The sequence below is a fragment of the Leuciscus leuciscus genome, assembly GCF_965113295.1.
Source record: "Leuciscus leuciscus genome assembly, chromosome: 6".
NCBI classification, from domain to species: Eukaryota; Metazoa; Chordata; class Actinopteri; order Cypriniformes; family Leuciscidae; genus Leuciscus; species Leuciscus leuciscus.
Genome location: NC_138730.1, coordinates 36479561 through 36502989, shown reverse-complemented (window position 1 = coordinate 36502989; position 23429 = coordinate 36479561). Strand labels below are relative to the sequence as shown.

The following is a 23429-nucleotide window of genomic DNA, read 5'->3' as shown; positions in this document are numbered from 1 at the left end:
TCTTATAGTTAAATAAACACGTCTGTGTGTTTGAGATTTGTTGCTGGGTGTGTGTGTGTGTGTGTGTGTGTGTGTGTGTGTGTGTGTGTGTGTGTGTGTGTGTGTGTGTGTGTGTGTGTGTGTGTGTGTGTGTGTGTGTGTGTGTGTGTGTAAAAGGGTTATGTTTAGCCACATTATGAGTCCATTTGTACCGTACAACACGTAAAAACTTTATCTGCATCTGGATGTAGGCGAGCTGTTGTAATGTGGCATTTTAAACTAGTTGTCTAGGTCACCCTATGTCACATAAGTAGCCTAGGGTCATGTTTTCAGAATAATTCACATGGTTAAAGTAAGTAAAAAATTAAGCCCTCCCTTTACAAATATTTACCATAAATGTTTGTGCGGAATGTGGATGTATGACTAGGGATGAATCAGTCAACAGCGTGGTCATGTGACTACACCTAAACCAATTACATCGCTTCTGACTCTTCTCTAAAAACATCAGGCTCTATCACGGAGCTTCCCGTTTTTTTCCGCATAAAGAGGTCTACAATTACATCAAATCGGTAAGACTGCTGTTTGTTTTGTATTGTTATTCGCCGACTCGCCGTTAGATCGGGAATGGCAGGGAAGAGATGTGGCCACGCCGCGCGCTCCCCTCTTGAAACAAAAGATACTCGCTCTGTTTCCGGTTTTACGATGACGTTTTTTTTGCACACGGTCTGCTTGAGGTGCTCGTGGTGTTGTGTGCAGAATCGCCGTCTAGAACGCGCTTACATTCGAGCGTGGTGCACGTGTGGACTCCCGGTAAGCAGTAAATAGTGTTGATGTATGGTCAGTGCGTTACGCGTGAAAAATACAGTTAGGACGGGAGAAATTCGTTGTGCACGTTGCAGGAAAGTACCAACTAGGCCGCGTGACGCCTGTTGTTCTTCCACATCAGTGTTATTTCTGCTAAATTTTATACATAACTTAGTGGTTTCATAGATCTGAAAATATAAACGAAATGCAATCCAGTAAAGAAACGCCATTGTTATTGTCAAAACCATTGACATTGTTATTATTATTGTTGTCGCAGTGTGGGAAACAGGTGTTAGTGATGCCTGTTTAGATACAGAAAAAACAGGGATGAAATGCATTAGTGCAAAATTCACCAGATTCTTATGTGTTACTTTTTCTTAGAGGTCTTACAGGTGAACACTATGCATATGTAGTCACATATGGAACACTATGCATATGCACTTTGCACTAAGCATATGGAGCCGTTTGCTATGGCGTATTTTATGCGGTGCTTTACAGTATTACAGTCACAAATACCATGTTTTTTATGTGAGACCTATTTTATGTTTTTGTAGCTAGTTTTAAATCTGTATGTATTTTCCCTTAAAATGTTTTTGGACTCTTCTACCTCAGAGGTCTTGACTTTCTGTATCTAACAAAAGTCATTTATCAATAATTGCGTGTTTTGTTTTTGTTCAGAATTCGTTCTTAATCTCGTTCTAATGTTAATGAATTTGGAGTTTTTTCATAAGATGCCTACCCAAGTTTAGTAATTTGCATAAACACGCCCAACTATATCCATATAAGGGTCTTCTATGCAACCTTTCTTATACAGCCCTCCTTCCTTTGACGAAATATGCATTTAAGATGAAATTATCTATGTAAAATTATTCTTAACACGTTTACATGGCCACCCAAAGTGTGGGTTTTGTATATGTGTGATATCAGTTGTTTCTATATTTTTCCTGTAAATGTAGAATACATTTTGGTACAGATGTTATTGACGACTCATGATTTGTTTGTGCATGCTTAGTGAGTGAGATTCATTATTTTGGAAATCTATTGAATTTGTTTTCAATTAATTGCAGTTCAAAAATGAATTTTTTTTAACTACTTGTTTTTTGGTCCTTAAAATTTGTCTTTTTAGTCATTTACACTGTAAATGGAAGGTAAGAATATAGCCTAGGTAGAATATATTGTTTTCATTCTCTGTTTCAGAATTGTAATGTTACAGCATTGTGACAATAACCAGATTATTTTTCCGTTTTAGGATGCCAGTATGATTGACTGGTGCCCACGCCTCTTTCCAGTGGTGTCACTGACATTACTGTGGGTGTGTTTAGTGGGTGCAGGTTCAGACTGCACATCTATGCCCATTGAGACTGATGGTCGAGTAGCAGAACAGGCACAGCAGCGCCACCTACATGCTCTGTTTGACAAGTATGGCCAGAACGGGAGTATCTCCTTAGAAGGCCTGTTCAACCTACTAAAGGGGGTGGGGCTAGACCGCATCCAGAAAGTGATGGTGCATCATCGTGAAAACGAACATAATCATACACACTCGCATGCTCACGAGCACGCTCATGTGGACAAACTCACCACACACACACATCCTGTCACCAAGAAGGGGGGTATTGATCATATTGTGGAGAAGACTGACCCCATCCCAAAAGTGCAGCCTGATCCTGCCTCTGGGAAGAAAAGCCAGTCAGATGCTCACCACAATCTCTACATGAAGATGAATCAGGAACCGACCACACATTTGACTACGCCGTCCTACGTCACAAAATCACGGCGGACGAATCGTAGCGCTGACTATGATTTAACGCAAGACCACGACTCCTATAACCACGCCCAGCCCAATTTAACACACTCTAACCACACCCACCATCCTGAGGACACGGCCACCCATGTGCATGATGACCATGAGCATGGACACAGCCATACCAGTCTAGAGGTACACAAACAGTTACATTATTTACTTGCTTAATTTTTTATTATATATTTTAATCTGTGTATTTTAAATTGTATTTATTGAATTTTATTTTAATCAATATTTTTATTTAACCTTTTTTATTTATTTAATTTTTTACACTGTTTTTCTCTAAACTTTTCCATGGATCCCCTAGTGCTCCCTTGAAAATCCCTGACATATCCCACTCACATAAGTCCTGCCTTTTCTCTTTCAGTGTCAAAATGCCTCCACAATCCTGCAGTCACATGGCATGACAAAGGAAATGGGTCTCTCTGTCAAGGACTTCAGTTACCTGTGCCCTGCCCTTCTCATGCAGATTGATTCCAAGTCTTGCCTCGTGCACAAGGACGACCATCCAGGTGAGCTTTTGTGCCTGTAATTTACATACAGTTGTATTTCTGAGTCACAGTTGATTTGCAGAATCTGTTTAACAATTCGCTCCCTCCCCCTGCCAGATCATTCCCATCATCACAACCACCACCATCATCATCATCACCATCATTTGCAAAATCACACCGATGGCAGAAGCCCAAGGAATACTTCAATTAGCATTGGTAAGTATTGTTACTTATGGTTTCTAGATATAGATATAACAAGGCTAAGTTGCATGTTCATTATATTTGTTATGGTCCATTTATACAAATGACATGTTACATTAGATAAACGGCCAGCCTCCTGAGAAAGTAAGTTCAACCAATGAAACCATTGCGTTATACAGGTGAAACTCGAAAAATTAGAATATCGTGCAAAAGTTTGTGTATTTCAGTAATTCAAATTAAAAGGTGAAACTAATATATTTAGTATATATAACTATATACATACATATGCATGATTATACTTTTCAGAGGGCTGACATTTCTGTATTTAAAATCTGAATTTTTATATATTAATATAAGTATAAAATATTTTTTTTATTGATTTCATGTAATATTCTAATTTTCTGAGATTTAGAATTTGGGGTTTTCATAAGCTGTAAGCCATAATCATAAAAATTATAACTTTTGCACGATATTCAAATTTTTCGAGTTTCACCTGTATCTGTGGAGGTCCTTTTGGTTTATAATACATAAACTTGGGAGTGATAAGCTGATCATTTTCATTTTGTGGTTGATAACCTATACATGGCCCATATTAAAATTCTATTTACTATTTGACTAAATAAATTAAAAAAACTAAACACAAAAAAATACAATTAATTAGTATTAAATATTGCAAATAAATTCACAACATAATTAATTATGAGATTTGCTAGTGTTGTTAAATTATTAGTGTTTATAAAGTTGGACTTTAAGTGAGCTTTAGATGGTGGCAGAAGTAATCTAAATGTAAAATCAGAGGAAAAACAGAACCAAAAAAAACCATACTTCTAATAAGTGTGTATGTTTGTGTTACAGCATGGGTAGGAGGGTTTCTCTCCATCACTTTGATCAGTTTACTGGCATTAGTTGGTGTGGTTTTGATCCCACTCATGAACAGAGTTTGCTTCAACTTCCTGCTGAGCTTCCTGGTGGCCCTTGCAGTGGGAACTCTCAGCGGAGATGCTTTCCTTCACCTCATTCCACATGTAAGACAAAGACAAATACTGTCATCAAGACACAAACTGGCATTTGAATTTAGTACTTTTAGGTTTTACTTGATACTGATACTACATATTTACAAATACACTGCCACGTACACTACCACTTAAAAGTTTAGGGTCCGTAAGATTTTGTAATATTCTTAAAATAAGTAATTTATGCTCACTTCACTACAAGACTGCATTTATTTGAAACTGTAAACACAGTTTTTCTATATTTTGTGAGATTTCTCATTGACTTCTGATTGGTGTCTGTCAGTCTCTGGGTCATCACCAGCATAGCCACTCGGAGCACCATCACCATGGTGAAGAGATGGAAGAGGATACCCTTCGGCCTGTGTGGACAGGGCTCACGGCTTTGAGTGGAGTCTACATCATGTTTCTCATTGAACACTTCCTGACCCTCGGCAAAATGTATAAAGACAAAAAACAGAAGGTCAGCAAAATGTACAAACACACAAAATAAAAGGTTAAGATCTCATAAGTCATGTGCTACACATTTTTTTTTGCCATTCTGCTAAAAGTCATAGTATTAATTCCCTGAACATTGTAACATAACATGGATGTTGCATGGAGTTGTTCCCTGAGTATTATCTCTGTTTGTAGGTGCAGAAGAGGGTTGATCTCACCACAGAAGTTTTGGAATCTGAGAAAATGCCGTCATTACAAGACAATGATGTCAAAACACTTGATTGTATGTAACTTTATGCAACTCTTTTTGATGCTTGTTAATGTTTATGAGGTCAAAATGAAACTCTTACATGGTATTTCTATAACATCAGCTGTTGAAACGAATGGTGGAAGTGCATGTGGTCGTGGCGTGGCAGAGGAAGAAGAGGTGATGTTGGGGGCGGAGCTCTACTCCGACTTGGACTGTGAGAACAAATGCCACTCCCACTTCCATGACACTGTTGGCCAGTCAGATGAGCAGCATCATCATCACCATGACTACCACCACATACTGCATCACCACCACTCCCAGAACCACCACCCACACACACACTCACACAGACACACACACTCTTATTCGCTACAGCACTTCCAGCAGGCCGGCGTGGCCACACTCGCCTGGATGGTCATCATGGGAGACGGACTTCACAACTTCAGTGACGGTCTTGCCATAGGTAAGTTTTACACACACACACACACACACACACACACACACACACACACACACACACACACACACACACACACACACACACACACACACACATAACAAATTAAACCTTGGACTTACAATAAAAGTGTACAAAAGTTTATGCATACTACAGTCTCTATTAGACAGTCTTGGGATAAACTTGTTGCAATTTTGAAACCATCTGTTTTTGCATAATTTAGCAAATCACCTAGCAAACAGGCCTTCATAATGTATGTGTGTTTGATATAGAGATCCATAAATATGAATGTATGTTACAGTGCATATAATATTTTTTCTTTTGTGATCAACATTGCATACTAAGGCTTTTAGCATCCGTGTTTTAGGAACAGCATTTACAGATTATGTGCCATTTTGTATTTCAGGGGCAGCATTCACTGAAGGTTTGTCCAGCGGTCTTAGTACCTCAGTTGCTGTGTTCTGCCACGAGCTTCCTCACGAGCTGGGTAAGACATTGTTTCTGTCATCATGCTAGCAGCTTTTTTGACATTAGAAATGTGTCAGAAATCAGAATAAGGAAGGAACTGGAAATAAGGTTGTTGTCTATTGCATCACTATGAAATGTTTTTTTTCTGTTCTCACTCCCCTGTCTTATCTTCTTGCAGGAGATTTTGCAGTCTTGCTGAAGGCGGGTATGTCAGTACGACAGGCCATTTTATACAATCTGTTGTCGGCCCTGATGGGATATTTGGGCATGATCACAGGCATTCTGATCGGACATTATGCCGAGAATGTTGCCATGTGGATCTTTGCTCTCACAGCTGGGTTATTCATGTACGTCGCTCTCGTGGATATGGTGAGTAACTCAGAAAAAGAAATGCTGTGATTGAGGAGGGCAGATTCAAAAGGCTGTCTACTAGAAATACTACATCCTCAGCAGGGTTATCATTAAGTAAAAAGAAAAACTTTTTTGTTAATTGAAATAAAGCTGAAATAACAAAATATTGGTTAATGTGTCTGGAAAGATTATATTGTAAATGGTTAATTGTTGAGAAATTATTATTGTAAGTTGATGCTTTGTGATTTTAAACATGTTTAATATTTAACATCGATTTAACTTGCTGATAGACAGCGACGTCAATATTAAAGTAGTTGTTTAAATAGTGGGTGGAGATATGATATATGGGAGCCAAAACGTTTGTGTATTTTTCCACTTGTGTAAAATAAATAAACGCTTAATTCTGAGTGCGAATCAATTCTCATTGCTCATGATAACTTCTGTTAACTACAGAAACTAATTACGCTTTGACAATGAAATCATAGAAATATACTTGTCTACCGCAAAAACAGAAGTTCAAAGACAAAATTTTAAAGATGGTTTCGTGCTTGTTTCTCTGGAGAATAAGGTCTATAGGCACAAAGTGTTTCTTTAAAAGTGACCTCGCCAACTACTGGCCTGGCATGAAAGTGTTTTCAGTCGTTTTTGTGGATCCGTGTGAACAAGGATCTTTTTAACAACATTGCCGTCTGTACGTGCAAAACACAAAGGAGAAACTTTTCTGTTTTTAGTGCATCGCTGTCGTGTAAACGTACCCTATAACAAATAAAAATAAATTAAACCTAAAGTAATATTAAAATGGAAACAGACATAAAAGAAAAGCCAATTCAAAATATGAATGAAATACTATTGTAGTTATAAAAACACTGATCCTCGGTATCTTCAACATATACAGTTTATCTAACTATATGCATTTCAAAGAAAATAATAATTTCAGTGCGGATAAAATCATGGTTATTTCCCCCATATGCTTTGTGATTGTGTTTATCTAACTGAAACTGATAATCTCTAAAATTGTTCTTTTTCTGTGTGTGTTTTGTAGGTACCTGAGATGTTACACAATGATGCTAGTGAAGCAGGCTTCAGTCACTATGGCTTCTTCCTCCTGCAGAATGCTGGGATACTCCTGGGCTTTGGCATCATGCTTGTCATCGCTGTTTTTGAGCACAAGATACAACTTGACTTTGGCTTCTGACCTATGCAATAATAATCTAAAGAATGTCACTCCACAAAAACATCTGCCAACATTGCTCTTTGACTGATGACCCTCAATCTTGCTCACCTGGGGTCTACCTGTTGACATGCCTGAGATACTAATTTAGTCTGTGGAAAAGTGGCATCTTAATATGCAAGAATAATTGTCATCTTTGTTGCTTGTGGGAGAAAAAAATATAAATGTTGACTGTTACAATTTCAGTATAAAAGAGAAACTTGAGCCACATTGAGAATGTGGAGATTTTTTTTATTTGTTTGTTACACAGTGTTGTTCAGTAGCTGTTGAAGCAAGTTACATTGTTCATTTTGCACATGCTGTCTCTCTAACATTCCAGTAAAGTATTAAGTGTCCCATGATGCCTTTGTCTGATTTCTATAGTTTTTGTCTAAAATTAATTTGATCTTAATGTGTGTATCATTAGAGTTTATAGAATCTATTGATATTATTGGGTTGGGTTACTGAGAAACCATTCCTATGGATGAGACTATATTTCACATGTTCACACTTACAAATGATTAGATTTACATTTACATTTAATCATTTAGCAGATGCTTTTATCCAAATCGACTTGCAACTGAGGAGAACAATAGAAGCAATCAGACCAGCAAGAGGGCAACAGTATAGATATAAATATAGAATAGGCAAGTGCTAGTATTAATTGGCCAGGTGCTGGCGAAAAAGATGCGTCTTTAGACAGCTGCACGAATTGAGATAGGCAGGTCATTCCACCAGCAGGAAAAGGTCCACGAGAGTGATTTTGTGGCTCTTTGTGATGGCACCACGAGGCGTCGTTCACTTGCAGAACGCAAGCTTCTGGAGGGCGTACAAGTCTGAACTAGCGAGTTTAGGTATATTGGTGTAGACCCAGTGGTTATCTTATAGGCAAACATCAGTGCCTTGAATTTGATGCGAGCGGCTATTCGCAGCCAGTGCAAACTGATGAAGAGAGGTGTGACGTGGGCTTTCTTCTCGTTGAAGACCACCTTCCCTGCTGCATTCTGGATCAGTTGCAAAGGCTTTGTAGTAGTAGTAGCCGGAAGGCCTGCTAAGAGACCATTACAATAGTCCAGTCTGGATAGAACAAGAGCTTGGACACGGAGTTGTGTGGCCTGGTCTGACAGGAAGGGTCTGATCTTCCTGATGTTGTATAAAGCAAATCTGCAGGACCGGGCCGTTGTAATAATATGGTCTATGAAGCTTAGCTGATCAATCACAACTCCAAGATTCCTGGCTGTCCTGGAAGGAGTCATGGTTGACGAACCCAGCTGAATAGAGTAAAAGAGTAGGCTATGTGTATTTCGCGTTCTGTCCTGTCCCTAACTCCGTATATCTCTGGATAGGATAGGAACCAGGCGAGTGTGAGGAGAGACGGGGTAGTGGAGCAGAGGGATACAAATACTGATAAATAAAATAAAAAACTTGTGTACATTATCATTCAAATGTATGGGGTCAGTAAGATTTTATAAAAAAAATTACATCAAAAGTGACCGTAAAGGCATTCGTAATGTTACAAAAGATTTCTATTTCAAATAAATGCTGAATCCTGAAAACATTTATTGTGGTTTCCACAAAAATATTTAGCAGCTCAAATGTTTCTGGAGCAGCAAATCAGCATATTCGAATTATTTCGGAAGGATCATGTGACACTGAAGAAAGATGTAATGATGCTGAAAATTCTTTACATTTTAAAATGCATTTAAATAGAAAACAATAATATTTCACTTTTGAAAAAAAAAAAAAAATGCAGCCTTGGTGAGCATAAGAAATGTTTTAAAAATCTCACCAACCCCAAACTTTTGAATGGCAAGTTGTTTATTCCACAATCATACATTTCATGACTCGATTAATCCTTTTATTTAAAGTAAAACAACAAAAACATTTACCTTTTAATGTTTAACACTTTAGTCTGTTAGTCTGGTTAGTCTGGATAATGAGCAGCAGACCATGAAATCCAGTCGACTGCAATGTGACTCCTTTGCCATTCTATGAGTTTATGATGTTACTTACACCAAGTGACAAGATAACACTGAATTATGAGAGGTAAGATGTCTGAAAAGCTGCCCTTATTTCATGCAATAGTAGCCTATACATAGAAGGCTGTTCACGGAAGTGCATCAAACCCTGATTCAAAGTGCACTGTATAGCCTACTGTGTGCTTAGTTAATTTAAAGGTGAGATTTTTCCATGGCAGTGTTATGTGTAAATACAGCAGCTTGCATTATTTACAAAATCTTTGAATTAACCCTTTGGAAAAAGAAGGTAAAATACCCATGAAAAGAACAGACTACAGTCCCTCTCTATTCATTTAGTTCATTCCTCTCTCTCCGCCTTGCAGTCTTGTGGTTTTCTGGTTCTGAATCTGAAAGTGATTTGATTGGCCGGTGGCATGATGCCCAGACCAGCACGGCTGTTGTCTAGCATCGCCTCCTGCTCGTTGTCCAGCAACTTCATTTCACACATGAGTAGAGTGACACACACAAACTGCTTCAGCTCATTCATCGCAAAAAACCGTCCCGGACACTGTGTGGCTCCCGAGCCGAAAGGCATTCGATAGTACCGAACCTTCTGGCCACATTTATAAAAATCAGTTTTCTCCTTTCCGTCCTCCACGAAACGGCCAAATTGGAAGCGCTACAAGAAACCCACAGACACAAGACATCTCAGTAAATGAGTCTTCTAACAATAAAGAGTAATATGTTTTAAATGTGTGTCTGCTAGGTGGATCTAGCGCAGTGGTTCTCAACCTTTTTGACTCCAATAACTCTCATTGGCCACAACAATATTCAAAGGCCCTGTGACTTCCAGTTGTTTGTTTAATTAAGGATAAGGATTTTTAAGAATATGTTTTCTCATAATTTCTAACCCATAATATATATATATATATATATAGGGATAGGTAGGTGGGAGGTAGGTGGGAGGTAGGTGGGAGGTAGGTGGGGGGGGGGGGGGGGGAGAGAGAGAGAGAGAGAGAGAGAGAGAGAGAGAGAGAGAGAGAGAGAGAGAGAGAGAGAGAGAGAGAGAGAGAGAGAGAGAGAGAGAGAGAGAGAGAGAGAGGAGGACTGAGGACTCGTACGCAGCGTGACAGTGACAAGAGAAAGCTGATGACAGCGGGAAGAGTTGACATGAACCAGAGAAAGCTGATGCAGCGGAAAGAGCTTGTGTGAACTGTCAATTAATTTTCTGTGCTGTAGTAAAAACCTGTCCCAAAAAAAGTCCCAGTCACGCCGACCCTGTCGTCTTCCTTCACACACACACTGAGCCTTATCACTATATAATATATATATATATATAATATAATATATTTACTGTATATGTACAATCAAACCAAAATTTATTCAGACACCTTCAACATTTCTCACATTATCACAGTTTATTCTCTATAGTTTAGAAAATGGTAATAAAATATGACAAGAACTCAGGGTTATCAAATCAGTTGATATTTCACTGGTTTTGGCCATCCTTCTGTTAGACTGTCTCACAAATTAATTAGGTTGAATAGCTGTCAGCTATTACATTTAATTACACAATTAGATAATACCAATTTAGGTCAACCAATTACCAAGCAATGCTTAATTTTGTTCAGTCTGTGGTGTAAAAAGGTCGCATTAGCAATTAAAGAAAAAACACTTCAGCAAAACACGGTCAGGTCAAAAAAATGTCTGAATTTTTGGTCCAAAAGTTATATAAATTTTACTGGTATGTATGACACTGTATGAAGAGTTTTAGGGTATAATATGTCACAGTTTACTTTATTTTGCTATCCTCATTTACATAAATGAACAATACTGTCTTGCACCCACTAGTAAAAAAATATAACAAATTATATCTGGTGTCTGAATAATTTTTGGTTTGACTGTGTATGTGTACCCCCTGGAGTTTTACAATTTATTATGTCTTATAACATTTTAAGTCATCTTGGTTGAGAATCACTAATCTAGAGAGCTGCAAGTATAGTATGCATTACCTGAGGCTGTTCATATATTTCCGGGTCAAGGTGTGTGCTTTGTGGGTAAAGAGCAATGATGTCATCTTTCCGCAGGCTGATTGAATTCTGGGCATCCAGACGCAAACAGAAATCTTCCTGAACAACACGGATGTTCATCGATACAGAGGAGAGACGTAAACTCTCATTTACTGAACTCTCTGCACAGAGAAAAAAATAAACAGTCTGAATCACTGAAAGCTGGCATAGTAACTCCAAAATTATAGCACTATTAATTTCTTTATCTACGCAAGAGTTATTAATTTAAGTGACAACCACTGAATTCACTCCTGAAAACAATGCAAGGTTACAAAAACTTTTATGCTGTCTCTAAAACGATCATATATACAAAACACCCAAATGCTCATTCAGGTTACAGTATAACTATGCGTGATGGGTTACTGTGTAAAAATGTGTTTGTTACCCAGGTAAACCATTTGTTCTAGCTGTTGTCGTGTAATTGTGATGTCCTCTTTGAAGATCAACTGCATATTCTTTTCTCCAACCACATTCACAATCTCTGCTCGTACTGCTGCAAGGGCTTCTGGGCAGGTGATGAGGTGGTAAAGACACCAGAAGGCTGCTGGGATGGTGTTTCCCACTGATGCCCACAGCATGGCAAAATGATGTGCTATGGACAGAGAAAGTAAGATAATATGAGTGTGTGTGTGTGTGTAAAACAGCACAGTCATGATGAGCTTTCACTCTGTGTCAATTCTTTATTTGTACAGTCACATCCTGCTTCCAGCATTCCAGCATACTGAAAGGAAACTGTGGTAAACAGCCCCTTTAAAGGGATAGTTCACCCAAAATATTTTATTCTATGGAAGTCAATGGGGCCCATCAACTGTTTCACGAGATCACACGTACATGAAATCAGATATAGTAAAGTATGCTTATTTGACGTGCTATCCGGGGAGGGCTCCGAGGCGAAGATGTGAAGCTGTCGCGGGACAGAGGTAAGGGATGGCTTTCTTTTGCTCTGATTGGTTGGATTACCTGATCGTGCTCCTCCCAGACTTTGTTAAATAAACTTAATTTGGTTACCGACATTCTTCAAAATACCTTATTTTGTGTTCAGCAGAAGAAGAAAAAAAGTTAATACAAGTTTGGAATAACTTTGGAACAGAATTTTTCATTTTTGGGTGAACTATCCCTTTAAAGGGATACTCCACCGAAAAATGAAAATTCTGTCATCACATACTCACCCTCATGTTGTTTCAAAACTGTATGAATTTCTTTCTTCTGCTGAACAGAAAGGAAGATATTTAGAAGAATGTCAGTAACCAGACAGTTTTAGATACCATTGACTTCCATAGGAAAAAAATATACTATGGAAGTCAATGGTATCTAAAACTGTCTGGTTACTGACATTCTTCTAAATATCTTCCCTTCTGTTCAGCAGAAGAAAGAAATTCATACAGGTTTGAAACAACATGAGAGTGAGTATATGATGACAGAATTTTCTTTTTTCGGTGGAGTATCCCTTTAAGACAAGTCAATTCAGTCAGCAGTCATCTTGGCAAAACCCCAGGTGAAGGGATTTTCTTTGTACATGCAAGTATAAGACCTTTCTACTTGAATGGGGAAACACTGAAATCTCCAAAACAGTTTGTTACTCAGCAATAAAATCTGACAATAACATCCTACTTTTTTCATCCATAGCTCAAATTATGCTAAAACCCCAACTAACTGCATTCACAGATAACCACTTTCACACCACTGATAGTTCTAGTAGTGATGGGCACTTTCGAAACACTGTTTCATCATGAAGCTTCAAAACCTTTCGAAATTTTGTTTGAAATAAGTGGTTTGCCGTGTATATCGTTACTTCCCACTGTTTCAAACCATGGTTTTGAAACATTTTCAACTGTAACACAGTTAAAACGAAAACTATTAAAAATGAAATAAATATTAAAGCTGAAATAAAATATATATTTTAGATACATATTTTATGTTGCCTCTGATAAAGAGTCATCAAAAAGTCTGTGTAAACACACCTTTTGTGAGAATTGTTTTCCATTTATTTAGTGTTTCAATCATCTCTTTTGGTGCATTAAACTTCAGTGCAAAAACCGAAGACTAGGGTTCTGCATGTCATCATCATGGGATTATATAAATATCCTTTTGTAGGGGAGACATTTATCATCAACAAAACACGGCACAGTCATATATGGGCCCCATAAGAAGGATCTCAGACTTTCTCTGTGTGTGTGTGCATGTGAGAGAGTCACCTGCTTTATCCTTGTCCTGAAGAGTATCATACTGCTGGAAAAGGGCCATTCGGGTCTGTATGAACTCGCATGGAGCTTTCCATTCTGCCATTTTATGAGGGTAGAAAAATCTTGTCAGCTTCTCTCTAATTTCTTTGGCTTTTCCCAGCAAGCCAATGGGCACACGGGCCATTAGTAAAGGGAAAATGGCATCAAACTTCTCAAAGTCCTCTCGCAGCTGATCTAGACGCAGATGTGACGAATGTCCGTATAGCGTGTTAAACGTGGTCTGAAACATTACGCATTTACAGAACTCATATAGTTCCGCTTCTTTCCAATCGCCATCAGGCCCAGACTCTTCACTGGGCAGAAAACGGTGTCGCAGGACCCGCTGCAGGTTTCCCATCATGCTGAACGTGAGCAGGTCGAGAGCAGGCCCCTGCAGCAGGGTGTAGCTCCTCTGGAGGCTGTCACTCATTCCAGGAAAGTGGCCACTCCGTACCGCTGGGAAACCGAACGTCCTGGATGCTGCGCTGTCTGAAAACCTGTGGAAATCCAACTGCTTCCCGTGTTTGATCACAGACGAGTACAGGAGAGGGTTCATTATGAATGTTATGTATCTCCCTAAAGAAACACACAAACATAGGTAGATGTCACATGACGTGTGATTTGGATCAGAAAACATCTACCCAGAGCAAAAAAAAAAAAAAAAAAATGTATCACCTAGTTCACCCAAAAATGAAAATTCTGTCATTAATTACTCACCCTCATTTGGTTCCAAACCCTTAAGTAAACTCTTTAACAGTGTAAATAAGTCAGAATGCATGAAATAGCATTAGACATCCCCTTTAATCTGAGTTCCGAAGATAAACGTTGGTCTTACGTGTTTGGAACGACATGAGGGCGAGTAATTCATGACTGCATTTTCATTTTGGGGTGAACTATCCTTTAAATTGAGAAACTACTGGTCCACTGAAATGAAAAACAAAACAAAAAAACAGTCAAACTAAAGTGGTGATGAATTGCAGAATCTAAAATATACACTTTGCCTTTCACATTTATAAAAACTGTAACCTAAAAATTTTTATTTTAAATAAGTCCATGTTATTTGCCAGCTATCCAAATGCTATTCTGACAACATCTTTCATGACCATATCTTTTTTATTACCATAACTATGTGCGAGCATGTGTTGCGCAATGACAGTGTGTCTGAGAGAAAGAGCAAAAGGAAAACTGTAACTAAAAGTTAGCAAAATATGACAAAAAATAGCTAAAAATCTTCATTTTGTTAACATCAGAAAACGTTGTCATTTGAAAATATGACCTAATTTGTATAAGTAATGTTAGGTAAACGTGTGTGTCAACTATACCTGCAATAAGTACAGTGAAAACATCTCCATGTTCCTGCTGTAGTTGTGAAAGAAACTGTAGGGAGTTTTTTCTGAATTCTAGTGCTTTCCCCAGGAATGGAATCCAGCCTTTAATCAGCGGGGGCTCACCGTCCTTCCTGTAACATGCACACACAATGTAACAGTTGAGTTCTTTCAACAATGCCTGAGAGACTGCCATTTAACATAAAATACTATCTTAGACAAACATACAAAGTCAAACAAACTCTTCAACTCTGTTCTCTTGATAATGTCTCTGTGGTAAAGCGGTGGCATAATTGTGCTGAACAAAATCTTATCAGTTTGTTTTTCTGCTAGTATTCTTTTAAATGACAAAGCCATTATTAGGATGAGAATTAAGGATTCATCAAGGATTCATTAACTGAGAATACTGTTGAATGACCACAGGGATCAACTGCTGATGTATATCTCCCATGGCCTACTTCTCAAGGCTGACCAGAAAAGGATGGGGAGGGGCCCTTTGGGAATTCATTCTCCAAACTTCCTCCTGAGGTTGCAACTGACAAACTGAACAAGAAGCCACATTGCAGCCCATAAAGGAGTAATTTTCCGCAGAGTTCAGGTTCAAAGGGTTTTAAAATCCCCCATTATTGTTTATATATACCCTTTCATGCAGTGTGTAATATAGCTGTTTGTGAATGTAAACATTCTGCAAAGTTGTAAAGTCAAAAGTGCGGAATAAAGTTATTGTCTCCCAAAAGAATGAATCGACTCAGGATGGCCTAAACAAGTCGTCTGTAATTCGAATTCCACTGCGTTACGGTTCTATGTCACTACATAATATATTTGCATAATGCCCGCCTATGTTGTACATTGTCCGCCCGCGAACAACTTATCCTGCCTTCAAACACGTCATTTTACTGACGACTGTATGCGTTTTCTACAGAGTGTTCCAAATACGTATTTTTGTGTTTTATATGGTGTAAGTTTCTGGCAAATCAGCTTACTCACAATACAGTATTACTGTCTTACTTAAATAGTTCTGCAAATCAGTTGTGGGCTCACTATTATCTAAAATGATGTCTATTAATGCAGATTGTCTGTCGTTCTAACTACTCTGAGTACAGATATAGGATGGAACAAGATTTGTTTTGCAAACTTTAATGTTGCATCAGTCATTCACGTTAGTGCTCGGCTAATGTATGCACCGTTTCATACAGTTTATACAGTTCCCGCATGTGCGCCGCAATTAGTTATATGGAATACGGAAGACAAGGATGTCTTGGAACAGCCACTAACTATTTATGAAATGAACCAAGCGGTATCCAATATACAATGTTCAAAGACACCAGGTCTGGACGGTTTCACAACTGAGTTTTATAAATCTTTTACAGATCAAATCTAACCATTGCTTTTAGAGGTTTTTAATGAATCACTTGAGAAAGGCTGTTTACCACTAACATTTTATCAGGCAAACGTTTCTTTAATACATAAGATAGATAAAGACCCTTCTTATGGACCTATCAGTCTTCTTGATGTTGATAACAAAATACTGGCCAAGGTTTTGGCCACCCGTCTTGAAAAAGTCCTCCCATCTGTGATCTCCACGGATCAAACAGGATGGAAAATTGAGAGGGGGAAAAGAACACAAAGTATCATTATACACTGACGACCTGTTAGTTTACATCTCCAACCCCTTACAATCAGTGGCAACCATTATGTAAATCTTAGATCAATTTGGGAAAATCTCAGGATACAAGATTAACTTTTCTAAGAATGTTATACAGTATTTCCAATCAACCCCAAGGCCCAATTTGAAACACTTTCTTCTCTAGCAAACTCATTTAAATATCTAGGGATCACCATAACTAAATGTTTTTCTACCCTTTTTAAAGAAAATATTCTGAAACTGTACGCATATACCCAACACATTTTTAAGAAGTGGTCCAATCTCTTTATTTCCTTAGCAGGTCGTATTAATATGGTGAAAATGAGAATTTTGCCCAAATATTTATTTATTTTCCAGTGTAACCCAGCTTACATTAATAAGTCATTTTTTTGAAATTTGGATAGGATAGTTACCCAATTTATTTTGAATAATAAGACCCCCAGAATCAAGAAGATATATCTACAGAGGACTAAACCGGAAAGTGAGATGGGTCTGCCTCATTTCCAGCTGTATTACTAGGCATGTAATATAAGAGCGCTCAGATTTGGCATACAGGAGGGTTCAAAAAAGGGGTACGTTCCTTCCAAAATATGTTTATTAATAAATGCTTTCCAACATTTCAGCAGTTACAGCAGATATTTGATCTACCTAGCTCCCATTATTATTTTTTTTCTACAAGCTCGCAGCTATGTTCAAAATAATGTTTCATCATTCCCTATGAACCGTCAACCTCTCAGATGGACACACTGTTTTTACAGAATCTATTTATCAAAGGAGGAATATCCATTATATATATAATAAATTATCACAGTTGGAATGTGATGTTTCAATGGCAGGAAGACCTGGGAATAGATACTGCAGACTGGCAATGGGAAGAAGCACAAGAATCGGTTCACTCTTCTTTGTGTATTAGACATGGTTTAATACAATTCAAGATCTTAGACTTCATCCGTCTAAACAGCTCTCTAGGATGTTCTCTTCTGTGGACCCATTATGCGATAGATGCAGTCCAAACGCCAGCATCACTAGGACATATGTTTTGGAAGTGTCCTAATATTCGTATTTATTGGATTTCAGTTTTTCATTTACTGTCAAAGGTTTTGGGAAAACCACTAGATCCAGACCCAGTTATGGCTATTTTTGGTGTCAGTAGTGACAATGTGGAGCTGTCTAAAAAACAATTTATTGTGCTTGGATCTGTCACACTCTTAGCACGTAGATTGATTTCTCTCAACTGGAAACAAAAAATCCACCTCACTGCTCTGCCCTGATTATGTTATGCACCACCTTCAACTCGAAAAGATTAGATTTTCCTTAAAAAAGATGACTGATCCTTTTTATGTAGTATGGAAATATATCTTATATCATCACCTGTGTTAAAATATAAATTGTTTAAATATGTAAGAATATTAATGCACACTGTATCCGCAGAGTGAATTTTGTTGGAGTTTTTCTTTGTGCCAATGTAGAAAATGTAATAAAGAGAATGTAAAAAAAAAGGGAGAGAAAAAAAAAAAGAAATATACAAATCGGTTTGTTGATGAACAATTGAACATACACTTGTTAATGCTGATGGTGTGGAATTACAGCTGCAACATCTCATGTACCTCAAACTGAGTAGCACATCGAGGTTCGGGTTGAAAAACTAGTTGCTCAAATGTTTCATCATCAGACTCGCGCTCGGATTGATATGGTAAAATCGACGCCATCATTACTGTCTTTACTGTCTTTACTGAGGACTGTGTGGAAGCCTCGCTGGTGTTCAGTTATGGTAATGTGCGTTTAGCTTCCGACAAGCGCTGTAAGCGGTAGGCCTATACAGCTTACATACTGGGCCGTCTGGCCAATCAGAGCAGAGCATGCGGAAAGGGATTAAAGGGGTCATATAATGGTACATGCACTTTTACAAGTTGATTATACTGAAATGTGTGTTGCCAGTGCCTGTATACAACCATCATAAAATGATAAAAATCCATCCAGTGTTTTTTTTTTAATCTTCTTATATGTTTTCCCCTGTCTCAAATCAAGCCGTTCGATTTTGTGACGTCACAAAATCGACGCCCCTCCCACGATTGTTGATTGACCGCAGCGTTTCAACACAGACCCGCCCTCGCTCGTGAGCGAGCTGTCAATCATAGTCCGCGCGGTCATTGTTGATACTGGAGCACTGACTATGAGCAGAATGGCGTCTAAGCGATTGTGGTGTTCTGTTCTTGGGTGCAATAACGAACACAGCAGTCATTTTGATGTTCCTAAATCCGAACCGCTGAAGACGCAGTGGCTGAGTTTTGTTTTCGAAGGGAATATTCCCCACAATCAACATCAATACTTTCATGTTTGCGCGAATCATTTCACACACCAGACTGCTTTATAAGCAAGGGTCAGTATAAAGCTGGTTTTGCTAAGAAGCTGCTCCTGAAAAAAGGATCGGTACCAACTATTCGTGTTCCTGCTGCACCTCCAGAAGAAGAAGTGAGCGTAACGTTTTATTAACCTTTATATTAATCTTTATATTAATCTTTGCAAATCGCTAGCACGCTTCATGATGAATGCGGCTAAGGTTTACACTCAGGGTACATTACGGCATGTTTTCTATGTACGACGTTCTCAATATAATTCATAATCCCACGTTTATAATGAACAACGCGTTATGGTTATTGTGTTACAAACGTGTACGCACAGAACAGAGGGGCGGGGTGAGCAAAGCTCATTATCATTTAAAGACACATGCACTTAAACAGCGCTGAAAACAGAGCTGTTTTTGACCGGGTGAAATGAGTGTTTCCTTACAATACTAATGAGAATTTTTAATTTAAAGCAACACTATGTAACTTTTCAACCTTCATAATATATTTCCAAGATCCTTGTGATGGTACATCGACTTACAATAGGTTGAATGACACGTCTGCCATAGCCTGACAGGGTCTGTATCGCTTTTACTGGCACTATGTAACTTCGGGTTTCGGGTAGTAACCAGAGCACAAAAAGAACTACAAAATTCGACTGCTTTACGGCATACATCACTTCCCCCACCACTTCGTCAAATTTGGACGTGAGAGGCCAACCAGCGTTTGTTTTCGGCTTTCGTGCGTATGTTTTTGTCATGGGGGTTGTTTACACCTGGCCACTTCATGCATTTTCTCAGAGCGGATAGCTATCCGATCGTGAAAATTCCAGGTTTAAATGCCCTCCGAAACGCATTTGAGACGGATTTGAATCCGATCCCTCAAACCACTTCAGGAGAAGATCTGAGACGCATTCCAGACGAAACTGGACAAGTGTAAATGCATATGGTTTTTGAAACCACATATGTAAATTGTACTCGAACAGTATTTATATCGTTTTTACCTCTTATACGCAGACATGTCCGAGTGATCTGATCTGACGTGTGCGCAGACTGGTGCATAGATATATTATATACACACTAGATGTCGCCTTGTCTACGGCAGTTCATTGGAACGAATGTCTTTAAAGCGACATCTAGTGTATATATCTATGCACCAGTCTGCGTACATGTCAGATCAGATCACTCGGACATGTCTGCGTATAAGAGGTAAAAACGATATAAATACTGTTCGTTTTCTCACACAAACCGCTCGTTTCGTGTCTTAGGCCATCAATGTGTACTTACGATGGGGAATTGTTTAATTTGGACGACGGGGAATTGTTTTAATTTGGACTCTGTGCTTGTGTTTTGAGACCGTGACCATAGACCTGCATTATATGACTGACAGACAAGAACGGTTTGACCTAAAAATATCAAAATTGAAACTACTGCGGAAAAAAAGACACCTACATCTTGTATGCCCTTGAGGTAAGCTAAAACATACCAAAAATGAATTTCAAAGTGAACTATCCCTTTAAGTATATTACAAACTTTTAATTTAGACCCTAAAGAATCATATTAGCTTGTACAAAAATGGCATTATATGACCCCTTTAAGAGAGACTGATTCATCCGACGAGTCGTTTGAGAATCAAGTGCAAAATGTGGTGATGTGCAAAGTATATTATGAGGAAATTAAAGTGTTTTTTGACCTTTAATGCATGTAAACCTGATGTAGGAGACCTCCTAAACAAAGTTAGGAACCTTTAAAATAGCATAATAGGGGCTCTTTAACATTAGAAAAGGGGGTTTAACCCCAGGGTTTGGGTTACAAAATAGCAATTTCTGATTCAAGAATGAAACGTTCTTCGAGTCGAGTCTTTTCAATGAATCATTTAAACCAGTTCACAAAACAGGTGTTTTTTTCACGACTTTATGTTTTTATAAACTGAATCATGGCTACTACAACAATCTGAATTGGAAAAAAATACATACATCTTTATAAATGCAATGTAAGAAAATGTATGTCTCTCCCTACAACATATGTCTTTATTGGGATATTTTAGAGAATGTATGTACATATGCTACACCTACAGGTCTAAAAACAGTGGCCTTTTTTATTTTAATAAAAGAAAACAGCACTGCATCAGCACCTCAACCGACCAGTGGCCATATCGGCACGTCAGGAACAACGCGATGACGAAATAGAATCACTGAATCGGCTTGAATCGTTCGAAAGAACCGATTCTCGACGATGAGTAGAACATAACCCATTACTGGAAGGTTCAATTTCAAACTGAGGTGAACGGAGTAAACAAGAGACCAGCCTGTAGTTAATTATTCATATGGTCTTAGCAGACATTTCTTTGCCAAATTGACTTGAATTAATGACGATTGTAACGTTCAGTTTCATCTGCCTTCAGTCCAGACTAATCAGGGATGTGCTGATTTATTAAATATGAGTCACTTTGATCAAAAGAAGTCTGCCTAATGATAAATACACACTCCAAATATGCAACATAATCGCAACTAAACACAACGATCCATTTAAACAACGAATGTATCTATATTACAATGAATTAAAATCGGATACATGTTACATTCTCAACCAGCAGCAAAATAGAGTCAGAAAACTCACCGCCTCCGTCCACAGAACGCGCAAAACAGAAGCACGGAGATAAAGCCCAGAAAGATCGTCAATAAATAATCCAACATGATCAAAGAGCCACTGAGTGAAAAAAATACAAGAGAGGTCCGGTTTACAAAGCACTATACGCGATTTATAATACGTCCAGGTTTTGCGACGGTCACTTTAAAAGTGAAAGAGTGCTTATCATCATCGCACAAATTAAACAACAGAGTCCAATGAGAGATATGACATATGATGAGGAGATAACACGCGAACACGGCGAGTGTTGAAGATTTTCAGAAAGTCACGCCCAGTGGAGGTCGCTCAAAAGAAAATTAAGCAACAGTCTGCATGTTTCCTTTACAAAGCTACTGGGGCCATTTAAGCCTTTAAACACACAGAGCCATGGTTATCGATACTTTACATATTTTTTCAGACAAAATCAAGACAGAATCTATTTGACTCAGTCTTGCAGCTCTCTCTCTCTCTCTCTCTCTCTCTCACACACACACACACACACACACACACACACACACACACGCACACACACACACACACACACACACACACACACACACACACACACACACACACACACACACACACACACACACACAATATGAATGACTGAATTAATGAATAAATCAAACTAGTGAATAATTAAAAATAATTTATAATATGCACATTTATTGTCATCTTGCAAACTGAGCATATCACTTTTTGTTGGATAAACAAAAAGTGATATGCTCAGTTTGCAAGATGAAAATAAATGTGTATATTATAAACAATAAATAAAGATTAATTTTTATGATACTGCATGTAGTGTGTGCATTAATGCTGTGGTAATATACATTCTTTTAACATGGAAATAAAGCGATTTGTAGGCTATGTGTATATAAATAAATAGGCGAAATATTGACTTCAAGGCCCTCCATTTTCCAAGACAATGTTGAAGATATTTACATGGTTAAGATGATTACTCTGGTGCTTCTGCTGCAATCATAACAAACTTGTTTTCAAACTTGTTAATCAGCCGAAATCTGGAGTGATTCAAATTTTTTAATGAGCTTACCTATAATTAATTTTTATGATTCAAGAAGAGCTGAATGCTCTTTAAAGGGGTCATATAATGGTACATGCACTTTTACAAGTTGATTGCACTGAAATGTCTGTTGGCAGTGCCTGTACACAACCATCCTATCATGATTAAAATCCATCCAGTGGTTTTGTTTTAATCTCCTTATATGTTTGACCATCTATGAAATCAAGCCGTTCGATATTGTGACGTCATAAGATCGTACGCCCCTCCCGCGATTGTGATTGACAGCCGTGCTTCAACACAAGACCCGCCCTGAGCAAGCTGTGACAGCCGTCGTCATAGTAGTCCGCCATTGTTGATATGCTGGAGTAGAATGGCGTCTACACGATTGTGGTGTTCTGTTCTTAGATGTAATAAGGAACACAGCAGTCATTTGGATGTTCCTAAATCTGAGCCGTTATAGATGCAGTGGCTGAGTTTTGTTTTTGAAGAGATATGCCCAAAGGATATGCCCAAATCCTCACGGGGATTCCCCACGATCGTCCATGCTTTCATGTTTACGCGAATCATTTCACACCAGACAGCTTTACAAACGAGAAAAAACGGATCGGTACCAACGTGTTACTGCTGAACCTCCAGAAGATGTGAGTGTAATGTTTTATTAACCTTTATATTAGTATTTATATTAATCTTTGCGAAATTTGCAAACCTTGCTGCAGGCTTCACGATGAATGCGTCTAAGGTTTACACTCAGGGT

General features: G+C 38.3%; 2 protein-coding genes and 1 long non-coding RNA gene across 4 annotated transcripts; 1 reads left to right on the top strand and 2 right to left on the bottom strand.

Annotated features, from left to right (window-relative positions):
- Positions 1 to 415: 415 nt before the first annotated feature.
- On the top strand, positions 416 to 7822 carry slc39a6 (solute carrier family 39 member 6). 2 transcript variants are annotated; one of them, XM_082173533.1, is made up of 11 exons: positions 416 to 548; positions 2033 to 2719; positions 2952 to 3096; positions 3193 to 3291; positions 4132 to 4301; positions 4573 to 4749; positions 4920 to 5007; positions 5096 to 5437; positions 5838 to 5918; positions 6078 to 6268; positions 7293 to 7822. In XM_082173533.1, exons 2-11 carry the CDS (start codon positions 2042 to 2044, stop codon positions 7443 to 7445), a joined length of 2124 nt encoding a protein of 707 aa, XP_082029659.1. In that variant the 5' UTR covers positions 416 to 548; positions 2033 to 2041; the 3' UTR covers positions 7446 to 7822. The 2 variants fall into 2 exon arrangements, with proteins under 2 accessions (XP_082029659.1, XP_082029658.1); XM_082173532.1 differs by lacking the exon at positions 416 to 548 and adding an exon at positions 619 to 789.
- Positions 3337 to 4230, bottom strand: LOC309501582. Its single transcript, XR_014206935.1, has 2 exons — positions 4097 to 4230; positions 3337 to 4022 (listed from the first exon to the last, which is right to left on the bottom strand). It is a non-coding gene; the product is annotated as an uncharacterized lncRNA (long non-coding RNA).
- cyp7b1 (cytochrome P450, family 7, subfamily B, polypeptide 1) lies at positions 7692 to 21949 on the bottom strand. Its single transcript, XM_082173579.1, has 6 exons — positions 21643 to 21949; positions 15032 to 15168; positions 13683 to 14285; positions 11873 to 12079; positions 11431 to 11609; positions 7692 to 10097 (listed from the first exon to the last, which is right to left on the bottom strand). Exons 1-6 carry the CDS (start codon positions 21717 to 21719, stop codon positions 9777 to 9779), a joined length of 1524 nt encoding a protein of 507 aa, XP_082029705.1. The 5' UTR covers positions 21720 to 21949; the 3' UTR covers positions 7692 to 9776.
- Positions 21950 to 23429: the final 1480 nt, after the last annotated feature.

Coding starts and splice junctions, on each gene's coding strand:
- slc39a6 (XM_082173532.1), top strand. CDS start 682: ATGACGTTTTTTTTGCACACGGTCTGCTTGAGGTGCTCGTGGTGTTGT. Junction 4,750..4,919: donor ATAAAGACAAAAAACAGAAG/GTCAGCAAAATG, acceptor CTCTGTTTGTAG/GTGCAGAAGAGGGTTGATCT. Junction 6,269..7,292: donor ACGTCGCTCTCGTGGATATG/GTGAGTAACTCA, acceptor TGTGTTTTGTAG/GTACCTGAGATGTTACACAA.
- cyp7b1 (XM_082173579.1), bottom strand. CDS start 21,719: ATGTTGGATTATTTATTGACGATCTTTCTGGGCTTTATCTCCGTGCTT. Junction 15,169..21,642: donor GCGTTCTGTGGACGGAGGCG/GTGAGTTTTCTG, acceptor TGCATGTTACAG/GAAGGACGGTGAGCCCCCGC. Junction 12,080..13,682: donor TCAGGACAAGGATAAAGCAG/GTGACTCTCTCA, acceptor CTCTGTCCATAG/CACATCATTTTGCCATGCTG.